We start from the raw sequence: 14,447 nt of genomic DNA on the forward strand, positions 1-14,447 counted from the left end.
CCCAGTGCAGTGTGGTGACAGCTGTTTGCAGTCACTACCTCTAGAATGCTTCAGTGTTCTTTTCGGCTTTTAGGTTACCTAGTTAACAATGTTTTGTATATATTTGTACATTTTCATTTTAAGTTTCTCAGTTAAAATAATTGATGTGGCGTCTGTGTCCTGATTGAACTCAGCTGTTACACTGACAGCTTTTCTTCCAGGATTTTGGCAACTTAGTAGAGACAAGCAACTCAATTAGCAGCTGGGAGAATGACTTGGACAAACATGCAAATGGCCAGTAAGATAAAAGTTCAAATCTTTAGTTATCAAGGAAACTAAATTAAAACCCCAGTGATGTGCACCTTCTTCTTGGTTTTGTTGTAAACCTAAAACTGCTCTAAAAAATAAAGGCTTTTAAAAAAGCCACAGTGAGGTAGAACTATCCACCCACCAGAATAGCTGGAATTAAAAAGGCTGACAATAAATGGTGATGCAGATGTGGAGCAAACGGAACTCCCCTTTTCAGCTTTTCACCACTGAGCATGATGATAGCTGTGGGCTTATCATATATGGCCTTTATTATGGTAAGGTACGTTCCCTCTATACCCTCTTTATTGAGAGTTTTATTGTAAATGGATGTTGAATTTTGACAAATGCTTTTTTTGCTTCTATTGAGCGATCATATGTTTTTTTTTTACTTCATTTTGTTAATGTGGTGTCTTACATTGTTTAATTTGCAGATGTTGAACCGTCCTTGCATCCCTAGAATAAATCTCACTTGGTTATGGTATATGACCCTTTTAACGTATTGTTGAATTCAGTTTGCTAGTGTTTTGTTGAGGATTTTTGCATCTGTGTTCATCATTGATATTGGCCTGTAATTTTCTTGTGGTTTGCTTGTGTGGTTTTGGTATCAGGGTAATGCTGGCCTCACAAAATGACTTTGGGAAGTGTTCCCTCCTCTTTGATTTTTTTGGGAGACTTTGAAAAGGATTGGTATTAATTATTCTTTAAATGTTTGTTAGAATTCACTAGTGAAGCTCTCTGGTCCTGGACTTTTTGTTTGTTGGGAGGTTTTTGGTTACTGATTCAATCTCCTTACTCTTAATCAGTCTGTTCAGATTTTCTCTTTCCTCATTATTTAGTCTTGGTAGGTTGTGAGTTTCTGGGAACTTAACCATTTCTTCAGGGTTGTCCAATGTGTTGGCATATAATTGTTCATAGTAGTCTCTTAAGATCCTTTATTTCAGTGGTGTGAGCTGTGATGTCTCCTCTTTCATTTCTGACTCTGAGTCCCCTCTCTTTTCTCCTTGGTGAGTCTTGCTAAATGTTTGTCAATTTTGTTTATCTTTTCAGAGAACCAGCTCTTAGTTTCATTGATCTTTTCCATTGTCTTCCTACTATTTTTTCCATTGCGTTTTTTTTTTTTTTGCGGTACCTGGGCCTCTCACTGTTGTGGCCTCTCCTGTTGCAGAGCACAGGCTCCAGATGCGCAGGCTCAGCGGCCATGGCTCACCGGCCCAGCCGCTCCGTGGCATGTGGGATCTTCCCGGACCGGGGCACGAACCCGTGTCCCCTGCATCGGTAGCCAGACTCTCAACCACTGTGCCACCAGGGAAGCCCTTTTCCATTGTTTTTATGCTTTGTTCTTCTTTTCTAGTTCCTTGAAATATAAAGTTACATTATTTAAGGTTTCTCTTGTTTCTTGGTGTAGGCACTCATCACTATGAACTTTCCTCTGAGAATTGCTTTTGCTGTATACCCTAAGTTTTAGTATGTTGTATTTCCATTTTCATTTGTCTCAAGGTATTTTTTTCATTTCTCCTTTGAATTCTTCTTTGGCCCATTGGTTGTTCATTAACGTGTTTAATCTACACATATTTGTGCATTTTCCAGTCTTTGTCTTGTAATTGCTTTCTTGTTTCATATCATCAGGGTCAGAAATGTGCTTGATATGATTTCAGTCTTTTTTAAATTTATTGAGACTTGTTTTGTGGCCTTATAATATGATCCATCCTGGAGAATGTTTCCTGTGCTCTTGAGAAGAATGTGTATTCTCTTGTTTTTGGATGGAATGTTCTATATATGTCTGTTAAGTCCATGTGGTCTAATATGTCATTTAAGTCACCTCCTATTGTTGTACTGCTGTCTATTTCTCCTTTTAGGTCTGTTAATATTTGCTTTATTTAGGTGCTCCTGTGTTTACAAATGTTACATCCTCTTGTTGGGTTGATCTGCTTATCATTATATAATGACCTCCTTTGTCTCTTATTAGAGTCTTTGTCTTAAAGTCTATTTTGTCTATTTCTGATGTAAGTTTAGCTACCCCAGTTTTCTTTTGGTTTTCATTTGCCTGGACTATCTTTTTCCACTCCTTCACTTTCAGTCTTAGTGTGTCCTTGCATCTGAAGTGAGTGTCTTGTAGGCAGCATATATATTTGTCTTGTTTTTTAAATCCATGCAGCCACTCTGTGTCTTTCAATTGGAGAATTTAGTCCGTTTACATTTAATGTAAATATTGATTGGTATGTACTTATTGCCATTTTGTTAATTTCTGGCTGTTTTGTAATTCCTTTGTTCCTTTCTTCTTCTCTTGTTTACTTCCTTTGTGGTTTGATGACTTTCTTTAGTGGTATGCTTAGTTCCCTGTGTCTTTATCTTTTGTGTATCTACTATAGATTTTTGCTTCGTGGTTACCACAAGCCTTACATAAAACAACTTGTATTTGTAATAGTCTGTTTTAAGTTGATAACATCTTATGTTTTGAATGCATTCTAAAGCTACATTTTTACTCTCCCTCCACGTTTTATATTTTTGGTGTCGATTTACATCTTTCTATGTTGTGTATCCATTAACAAATTATTGTAGTCATAGTTATTTTTACTACTAATATTTTTGTTTTTTAACCTGCATACTGTCTTTATGAGTGATTAACCCACTGCCTTTACATTAGATTATTCTTAATTTTACTGTATTTTTACCTTTACAAGTGAGATTTATACTTTCATGTTTCCCTCTTTGTATTTAGCACCCTTTCATTTTGGCTTAAAGGCATCCCTTTAATATTTCTTGTAGGGCTGTTCTAGTCATGATGAACTCCTTTAACTTTTGCTTCTCTGGAAAATTCTTTATTTCTTCTCAATTCTGAAGGACAATTTACTGAGTATTCTTGGTTGGTAGGGTTTTTTTTGTTTTTTGTTTTCCAGCACTTTGAATATATTGTTCCACTCCCTTCTGGCCTACAGAGTTGCTACTGAAAAATCTGCTGATATTCTTATGGAGATTCCCTTGTATGTAAGGAATTGTTTTTCTCTTGCTGCTTTTAAGACTCTTCTCTTGTTTTTAACTTTTGACACTTTAATCATAATGTATCTTGGTGTGACTTTCTTTGGGTTCATCTTATATGGAACTCTCTGAGCTTCCTGGATCTGAATGTGTGTTTCTTTCTCCAGGTTAGGGAAGTTTTCAGCCATTATTTCTTCAAGTAAGTTTTCTGCCTCTTTCTCTCTTCTCCTCTGGGACCCCTGTAATGTGAATGTTGGTCTGCTTTATGTTGTCCCAGAATGCCTTAAGGTATCTTCATTCTTTTTCATTCTTTTTTCTTTTGGCTGCTCTGATTGGGTAAGTTCCACTCCCTGTCTTTGAGTCACTGATATTTTCTTTTGCTTCATTTAGTCTGCTTTGAAACCCCTCTGTTGTCTTTTTCAGTTCAGTTATTGTATTCTTCTGCTTTGTGACATCTATTAGGTACTCTTATATTTTCTCTTTGTTGAAATTCTTATTTTGTTCATCATTTATCCTTCTCCAGAGCTCAGTGAGCATCTTCATGACCATTATTTTGAACCTTTATCAGGTAAATTACTTATTTCCATTTTATTAAGGTTTTTTTCCCTGAGGTTTTATCTCGTTCTTTGATTTGGAACATAGTCCTCTGTTTCTTCATTTTCCTTGACCCTCTGTGTTGGTTTCTGTGCATTAGATAAAACAGCCACCTCCTCCAGTCTTGAAGGAGTGGCCTGGTGTAGGAGATGAACCTTACTGTTCAACCCTGCCCCAGCTCTTGGTTGTCTCTCAAACCTCTGTGATTGTCCAATCAGCCTACTTTATTTTTAGTCTCTCTCAGTAGTTGAGGGTGTGCCAAGACCTGTCAGTGTCGCAAAGGGGAGTATATATCAGTTGTTACGTAGATTCAAGCTGATTGGAAGCCAGACCCTGAGGCAGCAGCTTTTGAAGTATGCACATATACCTCTCAGGGGAAGACTGGGAGGTGAGCTTTTCTGTCGGTTTCCTCTGAGTTGAGCCCTGGGGTAGCCAGTTAAGAATGGTTTCCTTCTCTGCTATTGTCCTGTTGAACCCACGAGCACAGCGCCACTGGCCACCAGAGCCAGGCTATCAAGGGTTGGGTTCTCTGGGCAGCAGCCATGACAGTCTGCATACCAGATGTGTGCATTGTTCCTCACTCAGAGATGCTGATGACCCACAGTGGGGCAGGGAGAGAGTATGAATGTGGTGCCTGCCAGGCTCCTGTCTCTAGAGAGGGTTGCAGTCAGCTCCCAGATGAGTATTTCATTAGCACCCTGCCCCTTCGGCCATAGCTGAAGGTAAACTGACAGGCCTCTTTCACAGGGAAGCTGGTGCATTTTGGGCTGAGGTCTCTGTACTGTGTTCTGGAGGCAGCTGGTGGAGAGCTCTCACTGGATGTCTGGGGGCTTGTCTCTCAGGTGCAGGTCTTAAAAGTTGGGGTGCTGATGTGAGTTCACGTCCCTCACTCCTCAGAGAGAAGCTCCAGGCTGGGAGTTCCCTCCCGACTCTGGACAGCCCCTCGGGGCTGAGGTTTGTGGTGAGATGTGTCAGGGCCTCTCCTACCCACTTAAATGTGTTGTTTTCTTGTTCAGCTGAAGTGTAGGGGTGCTCTGCTGGTTTGGGGGTTTTCCTCAGGGAAAATTGTTCCATATGTAGCTGTCAATTCTGTGTGTCTGTGAGGAGGTGAGCTTGGGGTCCTCCTTTGTCACCATCTTGAACTGGACCAGAAGCAGTTTTCATGAGGCTTTATAATTTGTTTTAATATCAGGTAGGACTAGACTTCTCCCACTGCTGTTCTTGTTCTGAATTGTCTCCTAATTCTTCCTCGCTTTCTTCTTAAATGAACTTTGTATTTAACTAGCTCTAAGGGAAAAATCTGATATTTTTTTATTTGTTAAATTTATATTTTTAAGAAACTTGTTTCATTTCTTCTCATTTATTTACAAAGAGTTGTACAAAGTAGCCTTTTACAATTTTTAAAATTTCCTGTGTTTGTAATTTTCTTCTTGTCATTAATTTTATATAGTGTACTTTCTCTGTTTTGTCTGATAAGATATCTAGTGGTTTATCTTGCTGGTTTGTTTTGTCCAGTGAACCAGCTTTGGGGCTTATTTTTCAGTTCTACTCTTTTACTATTTATTAATACCTGTTTTATCTTTTTTTTTTTTTTTAATTTATTTGGCTGCGCTGGGTCTTAGTTGCAGCATACAGGATCTTTTAGTTACGGCACACAGGATCTTTCAGTTACGGCACACAGGGTCTTTTAGTTACGGCACACAGGATCTTTCAGTTACGGCATGTGGGATCTAGTTCCCCGAGCAGAGATTGAACCCAGGCCCCCTGCACTGGGAGCGTGGAGCCTTAGACACTGGACCACCAGGGAAGGCCCCACCTGTTTTTATCTTTAACAGTTCTTTTTGTTCACTTACTCTTTTTCTAGCTTTCAAGCTGTATGTTTATATTATTTACTTTTTTATCGATATATGTATTTAATGCTATAAAGTTTCCTGCCACACTTGTCTTTCTTGGGTCTGTACATGCTGATGTGTACTTCCCCATCCTTTTATATGTGTGCGTATTCGTTATGGTGTTTGTTTTGCTTTGTGAGCCAACCCCAAACACTTTTCCTTTAAAAGTGAGCCAATCCCCTTCACGCTTACTGCTCCATTTGGCCTCAGTTCCCTGAAATTAATGTTTTGGATGTACAGTACACGTTTGCATCTGTATCTGTCTGTCTTTATTTATGTTCACCTCTCTCATACACACAACAGAGAGTCTGGCCCCTTGTGTTTTATTTGCTTTTACTCTTTTGATATTTAGGAAGTTTTTTACCTCTTATTTTCACCTTTATGCTAATACCTTTGTGTGGTATCCTTGGTTTCTTTTTGAACACTGACTGTTGGCTCCGTACAGTGTGTAATATTGCAGTTAGCTGCTGACCTGTCTCCCCTGCCCTCTCCTACCTTGTTAGTCATTGTTCTCTGCTATGTGTCTTATAGCCATCACTTGCTGTGTCTTTTCTGTCATCATGGACCCTTCGTGTACGTGTAGAAACATGTAATTCTACAAGTACATACATGTTACTTGTTTAACACCAGACTTCTTGCCTCTGCCTCTCTAGTCCTGGCGGCCTCCCGAGCTCATTCTGTAGTGGATTCTCCACTAATTTCCTGGTTGCCGTACTTCTCTGTTCATGTACATTCATAACGTTTGTTGCGACCTTTACCTTTAAGACTGAGTTTATCTAAATGATAAATCCTTGACTCACTTGAGTATGTTAACTATGTCACCTGAACTCATTCCATTCCTGGCCTGTGATTCCTCCTGCAGAACTGCTGTCAGGTCTTTGTGTCTTTCTCACGTTATGGACGTGCACTCCTAGAGTAAGCGGGAGTGTGACCGTCAGGAGGTGCTCGGTGGGTCTGTCATTCAGGCAAGGGAGCAGGTTGGAGGCAAGCCGTCAGAGCACGCCTGCGGGGCATCGGTGGAATGCAGAGGGTGGCCGCTATGCCCTCGTGCCTTCCTGGCTCTCTCTCATGGAGTCTGCAGCTGCTGTGGTTGGACTTCTTACATGGCCCTTCTCCAAGAGGGCTCCCTCTGGAGCCTCTGAAAGACGGTGTTCCCCTCGTCAAGTTGCATGGGGGTGTCCACTGCTTCTCCCGCTGGCAGAGCCGTGGGCCTGCCTGGGCCGCTGTCCACCTTGGTCTTCAGTATCCCGTCCCGCCACCTGCCTGCTGCTCCCTTCATGTATCACGTCTGCATCAGATTCCTTAAGCATGTCACATGAGATGTGTAGGACGGAAGTGCTAATGCTAAAACCAGACAGGTTTTGCATTTTTTTTTAACTTAAAAAGATTGGACCTTTTTTTAATATCTTTTTTGCGAGAGAGGCTAATAATACACTGATGCAAAAGTGACTTTATATCAGGAAAACAAACGTGAACATTTGGCCAGCAGGAGAAAGTAATATAACCCTGACCCTTTGTGGGTAATGTGAGGATAAAAAGCTAAGTTTAATAGGTGACCGACATACAACTGAAAACAGTAACCTGGGACTGTTAGAGCAGAGACTGTGGCCCTGCTGGGAGAGAAGTTCCTTTCACTGAGAGAAACGCCCGTGGAAGTCAGCTTGGCAGTCAGTTACTGGTGACTGTGTCTGAGGGGTTCCTCTGTTTTGTTTTTTGGTAAAATGATCACATTTTGTTTGTCATGTTTACTTTGGTATGTTAAATATTTCATTTCGCTGCGTTTTTCTTCCCAGAGTCTCCTCTATTTGTATGGTAGAATTGATAGCCCATATGTGCTTTCAAGAGCAATACCAACTGAAGTAATTTAAGAAGATAGAGAATTGTATTAGTTTTCTAGGGTTGCCATACTGAAAACCCAGTGGTATAAGACAACAGAAATTTTTTCCTTGCAGTGTGGAGACCAGAAGTCCGAAATGCAGGTGTCAGCAGGGGTGGTCCCTTCTGGAGGCTTTTTGGGAGAATTTCTAGCTTCTGGGGTTGCCAGCAATGCTCGCTGTCCTTCAGCTCCAGTCTCTGCCTCTGCTGTCACTCGGCTGTTGTCCCTTGGCTGCTGTCACCCGCCATCCCCCTGTGTCTCTCCTGTGTGGCCTCTCCCCATATAAGATTTAGGGCCCATCTGGTTAATCCAGGATGATTTTGTCTTGAGATCCTTCATGTAATTATATCTGCAAAGACCCTCATATTCACAAGTTCCAGGGGTTAGGACTTAGACATATTTGAGGGGGCCACTATTTAACCCAAGGCAGTAATAAATATTTCTGGTTTAGTACAGTTTTTAAGATTCTGATTTCAAGCAATTGGGTGGGGATGGATGCTGCAGTTTCCCCTCCTATGCAAAATCCTAGAAATGATTAAAAAAAAGGTATATATTATCTTAAATACTGTAAATATACATTGTACTTGAGAGAAAGTGGGGGGCGCAACTCTCAGTGTCTTGGTGCACCCGAAAGGGTAAGGAGTCTGTGAGACACGCTTGCATGGTCTGTAGCCGAAGGGCTTCCCTGTGGGGAGAGTGCGGGGTGGGGATAGTGTGGGATGGTATTGCCAAGGAGGTGGCTGCAGCAGGGGGCTCCTCCCAGGGACAGCCTCGGGGTATTTACTTGAGAAATGCAGTAGGAGCCACCAACAGAACTACCGACAGAACACGTGCTGGGCATCCCTCCCTCCCCCAGGCCGTGGAGGTATCTGACGCCAGCACTGAGCAGTGATGTGGTCGGGGCAGCACCATAGGTGGCCGGGGTGCCCGCAGTTCCAGACCTGGGATACACACGGGCCAACAGCACAGCCCACCTATTCCCCATCTCTCCCTGAGGGCCAGGCAGGGGCACCCAGGCAGCAGTGCCTGCCCATCCCCCAGCCAGGGGTTAGTCCAGCAGGAGTCCCTGCCCTCTGGGCACCTTTAAGAGACATTGGATGCTGATGGGAACGCCCTGGAGAGCTCATCCATGAAGAAACACTAATTACACAGATCACAGCAGGACTAAGTGTCATCCTGAGACATTTACACCTGAAATGATAGCCGGTCTGGGATTCATGTCAAAATAATTGAAGTGAGTCCCCTGCCAAGCAATGGGTGGAGAGAGAGATGAGGTTAGATGGGTCATGAGTTGATGATCGTTGAATGATGAATTGCCACCCAGAATGGAAGGGAGGGTAGTAATGAGGTTAATTCGTTGTCTCTTACAGGCAGCTCAAAACAGAGGTATGTGCCTGGGTTTTTTGTTTTGTTTTGGTTTGAATTATAAAATTAGCAACCAGAACAAGTGAAGATAGAAATAATGAAAATTTACCCAATTCTCAGGCGTGAGATTGGCAAGGGAGACTTTTCATTTTATACTTGGTTTTTTTTTTATTAGCACAAATTACCTTTATAAATATTAAAATGTAAATCATTCACAAATGTTGGTAATTTTTCTTACTAATTACAAAACTTCTGTGACTTGTCTTACAACATAACAGTTACGAACTGCCGATTAACCACGTTCAAACCCGGAGGTTTACCCTCCCTTGTCTTATTTCCTAGAATTGGGTGGAAATGATTGGAAGGTGATAGCCCATCACAGAGTATTGTGCTGGCCCGAGAAAGGTCTGGGGTTGAAGCTTAAGACCACGTTATGTGACTCTTGAGAAAAATGTCACCAGTTGTCTAATGGGTCGTCACTAGGGTGAGGATCCTAAGGTGGGAAAAGGTGAGGTCACCCTTGGACAGTGTTAAAAGCCGCAGGCTGACTTCAAGGCGTGAGTTAGGAGAAGAGAGTAACTTCTTTCCTCGGCCCTTGGTTATTCCTGTCAGGAGACTTTTTTTTTTTAATTGAAGTATAGTTGATTTACAATATTGTGTTAGCTTCAGGTGTACAGCAGAGTGACTCAGTTACACATGTATCCGTACATATCCTTTTTCTAATTATTTTCCACTATATGTTATTACAAGATAGTGAATACAGTTCCCTATGCTATACAGTAGGTCCTTGCTGTTTATCTGTATGTCAGGAGATGTTTTTGATGGTTCTTCTCCATACGTATCCTTGTCTTGGTTGGACATGGACGTGGGGTGTGGGGAAGCCATGCACCTTTGGTGGGTTTATCAGAAAAACATTCCTGAGAGAGAGGGTGACGGGGTGCTGGTGGAGTGCCGAGCGGTGGGCGTGGAGGGCTGAGAGTGTCGCCTTCGTAAGTCAACACGGTTGAAATGTATAGATGTCTGTGCTTCCTTCCTGTACGTCTGTCCCCGGGCCTGTTGCCTCCCTTCAGACGGCCCAGCCTTCCCAGGACAGAGTCAGGGCAGAGCACACGTGGGCGCTTGCCCAGTGCCCCTCGCTTGCCTGGGCCTAGCCGGACACAGCTCCCTCTCCCAGGAGATACCGGGCAGCTCCCTCCTCTCCTGGTGCCTGGTTTCCTTTCTGTGATGCTGTTTCTGGAGAGCAGTGTACTTCTGCTTTCCCTTGATGCCTTTGTGATTGTAGTTGGAAAAGCTGTTCACATTTGAAATCTTCTACCTTCAGTGTTTGAATCAATGACAACAAACCAATGTGAGATACAGCCGGGATCAACCCATTTCTATGAATTGGTATTATTTAACGCCTGCCACTGAATGTTAAGTTGTCTGTTTTTTCTAAATGCACTTTTGCTTGTCTTCATGATTTACGACTATTGCCAATGTTCTTTAAGTCTATTCTGATGGTGATAAATGGATTCATTTGGGAAGATCAGCTGTTTTGATTAAAAGTGAATACAGGTTAGTGGAAGGAGCTTGCGTACAATTTTCTCGTCAAAGAGTGGCGACGAGGCAGCCAGCAGGGTTACTCCCTCGGCTTTGAGTATCAGTCCCTGGCCCTCCGCTAGCCAGCTCATCTCCACAGAGCCCCTGCTTGCTGTCAGACTGAAAACAATCCAGCTGTGAGTGTGCTGAAAATAAAAATTGTGTGCATCTTCAGTTTTGAGGGGGTGGACTGCTTTTTGCATAGTCTTATTTATTTATTTTTTACTACAAGGAAGAAATTTTTTTTAAAAAATGTGTTCAAGTTGTTTAGTTATCACCTTATGATTTTATTTTATCCAAAAGAAAAAAATGGGAAAGCTTTGAATTAGATGTATTTAAGTGGAAAAAAGAAATGTTTTAGTTCATCTGGCTTCAGTTAAGCACCTTAACAGGTAGCGTTAGTTGTTTGATGCTTAGTGAGGAAATACGGTAGTAGTTCCAGTTAAGTCTTTGGAAGTATGGGGACAAAGAGAAATGTGAGTTTACTCAGCACTGGGTCAGCGCTGGGTCAGGGATATAGCAAATCATTAGTATTAGGTATCACATTGTCACATTAACTTTTTTCCAGAGTATAAACTATAAAACTATAAGTTTTAAAGTCTGAAACTACCTTGGTTGAGCATTTCAAAATCCTTAGGCGATTCTAAAACTTGTGCATCACTTCCTGATACAGGATTCTGATAAGAACCAGGATAAATCTCAGGTTTCTCAAAACAAGCAAAAAACGTAGACATGGGGCTTCCCTGGTGGCGCAGTGGTTGAGAGTCCGCCTGCCGATGCAGGGGACACGGGATCGTGCCCCGGTCTGGGAAGATCCCACATGCCGCAGAGCCTGCGCATCCGGAGCCTGTGCTCCGCGACGGGAGAGGCCACAACAGTGAGAAGCCCGCATACTGCAAAAAACAAACAACAACAACGAAAAAGTAGACATTAGCCTTGTAATTTCAAACCTGTGATTTGTTGCTTTGAAAATTAAGGATTGCTTTCAGAATTTAACATGATTTTTATTCTGGGCTCCTGAATTGCAAATGAAATATTTCTTTTTAACAAAAGAAAATCCAGATGAAGAAACCCCTGTAAAAATATTTTAATAAAATGTATCTTTATTTCAGTATCTTAAATAGTGAAGATGAAGAAATATTCAATAATGAAGAGCATGAATATGCATCCAAAAAAAGGAAAAAGGACCATTTTAGAAATGACAAAAATACTCAGTGTAAGAACATTTTCATTAATAATTTCATATTTGCTTGTTGAATATGTTGATAAGTTGAATGGCATTGACAGTGCTGTCTTATGACGTAAATGCTGATACGGTTATACACGTGGCAGCACTGTACCCGCAGTTGCCCACTGACTTAGTGGTCAGATATCTGCAGCTCAACCATTTAGCTGAGCAAGTCATTAGTAAGATTTGCTACAACGAAACCAAAGACAGGAAAACCTACAAAACAGCCTCTGTGTCTGAATGTTGAATAGCAGTCCTGAATTCAGGTCCATTCACTCCCAAGCAGTGAGGCCGAACCTTAGGGACCTTGACATTGGGCTTTGGTGCAGGAGACGCTGCTGGTTCGGAGCAGAAGGTAGACATGGTCAAAACTGGAGCCATTCAGGCGGGACGGGGATGGGGAGGCTCTGAAAGGGCCCCTGTGCAGATGCCCAGACTTGAGTCCCTGAGACCCTGTTAGTGAATTCAGTCGTGCGCCCTCTGGAGGCCGCCGTGGACAATGTACTCGTGATCCTCAAAGCTCTGGGATGAGTTACTTGGAAAGTGTATTTAAATGGAACACCATACGGGGCCATGAAAGAGGAAGAGAACTTTTATTAGGGTGTATACCAAATGCACTTTTATAACCATTTGTATTTGGATATGACTGCAGTCACTTGGTGACACTTTTTTCTTCCAAGTTACCTAGACGTGGTACTGTCATAAATCATCTTTCACGTAAAGATGTTTCAGTACCTCTTAAACTGATATTAGGAAACGAAGCAATTCTGGTTGCATTTAGCCAAGTCAAAGCATCTCTTATCTATATGATGTCAGATAATTTTGTTAGCATGTGCCACTGTTGAAGTTCCTTAAAATCTTCATTTTGTAATGATTCACCAGCTTTTAAAAACAAAGTTAATTTTTATTCTAGGTTTTTATCGTGAAAAATGGATCTATGTCCATAAAGAAAGCACAAGAGAAGTAAGTATTCTATTATAAATAAGAGTATGTTTTGTATTGTTACTGTTGAATATGTGATGTTACATTAAATTGTTTCTTTTGCAATATCACACCTGTGTCCACATTCTAAGAGGTGAAAGCATAAGAGGGTCTTGAGACAGTGTTTTGTGTGTGTGGTGTATGTCAGTGCGCCGTACGAATCTGAATCAGCGGAGGGCTGTTTCAGAAGAAGTATGGACCCCCAGGTACTTTGATGTTTCCTTCCCTGCCCTCCCCAAAAGCTGTTCATAGTGAGCCTCTGGTACTAGTAGGGCTGTGTCTTGGCTCTCCTGTGTTTTGGGTTGGTGAGAACAGTTTGTAAACCCCTCATTTATTTTGTAGAGTAGTAGCTAAGGTGATGGTAGTTAAGCTGGAATCTGCAAAGAGCAGTTGAGCCCTGCCCGCCTTTCTTTTGCAAAAGGTCTGTTCACCTCAACTCTGCATGTTTCTTTTTTCTCTTGGTATCTGGAGAAGCTTGCTTCCATCTGTTGTCTGAGAAACTCTGCATTGGCCTTATTTTGCAACAATGGGGGAAAATATGCAGGGAGCGGTTTTTTAGCGTGTATTATGTTAGCGTAAGTTAAGGGTTCCAGAAGTGTTAACAGTGGGTGTTCTGAAACCAGCCCAGCTTCCTAGAAGCTTAAGGATTAGATTCTGAGATAGAAAATTTATCCAACCTATTTGGCGATGGTTAACATTGTTAAATGGGTATGAAACCTCTCTAACCCATAACATACACTCCAGTACACCATTGGAAGGTGTTTGGCGAATCTGACCTAGTTTGAGCTTATGAAAGACTGTTAGACATTTGGACTTCCCTGGTGGTGCAGTGGTTAAGAATCCACCTGCCAACTCAGGGGACACGGGTTCTAGCCCTGGTCCGGGAAAATCCCACATGCTGCAGAGCAACTAAGCCCGTGCACTACAATTACTGAGCCTGTACTCTAGACCGCGAGCCACAACTACTGAGTCTGCATGCCACAACTACTGAAGCCTGTGCGCCTAGAGCCTGTGCTCTGCATCAAGAGAAGCCACCGCAATGAGAAGCCCTTGCACTGCAACAAAGAGTAGCCCCTGCTCGCCGCAACTAGAGAGAGCCCGCGCGCAGCAATGAAGACCCAACGCAGCCAGAAATAAATAAATTTATTTTAAAAAAAAGAAAGAAAGACTGTTAGACATTTCATTTGCTGGGTGTCACGACACTGATTACAGAACAGAGGTCCAGCTTCGGCTGCACACGCGGCAGAGGGGGAACTTGCGGTGAGTCTGCGGAGTGTTGCGTGGGTCCTGGGAACCGGCACAGGCAGGGGCCAGGACTTGGAGCTGGTCCCATCTCTCTCCGCATCACATCACGGCTTTGGTCTTCTCACCTGGGGCCCGCCAGGTGTTTGCTGCTTGTGTGCTTCAAACGTGTGATTTTATTTCCCCCCAAAGAAGAGGCTGTTGTGAGATGGGTGACTGCCTGGAAGGAACACCAGTGTTTGGAATTCTGTTCACTGAGAAAGAGAATAGTTACCAGCTGTGATTGATTTCAGGTTGTGATTGATAACCAGTTAATCTTGGCTTCCTCCACAGCTCCCAGGAAAATATTTTGTACTTAGTGGATATTCAGTAAAAATACATAATGAATGTTTTAAATAAGTGTATCTTGTTGGCTTGTGCACACATT

At 42.3% G+C, this 14,447-nt stretch overlaps 1 protein-coding gene across 3 annotated transcripts in view; it reads left to right on the forward strand.

Annotated features, from left to right (window-relative positions):
• Nucleotides 1-14,447, forward strand: part of FBXO25 (F-box protein 25) — a 43,676-nt gene that overhangs the window by 5,665 nt on the left and 23,564 nt on the right. For 2 of the 3 annotated variants that reach the window (XM_065899910.1, XM_065899911.1), the window contains exons 2-3: nucleotides 11,682-11,785; nucleotides 12,711-12,760. In XM_065899910.1, coding sequence (XP_065755982.1) covers nucleotides 11,682-11,785; nucleotides 12,711-12,760 — 154 coding nt within the window. Of the gene's footprint in view, nucleotides 1-11,681; nucleotides 11,786-12,710; nucleotides 12,761-14,447 lie in introns of those variants that run through there. The other variant, XM_065899912.1, reaches the window with a different exon arrangement.

The sequence above is a fragment of the Phocoena phocoena genome, chromosome 21 (assembly GCF_963924675.1).
Source record: "Phocoena phocoena chromosome 21, mPhoPho1.1, whole genome shotgun sequence".
Lineage (NCBI taxonomy): Eukaryota > Metazoa > Chordata > Mammalia > Artiodactyla > Phocoenidae > Phocoena > Phocoena phocoena.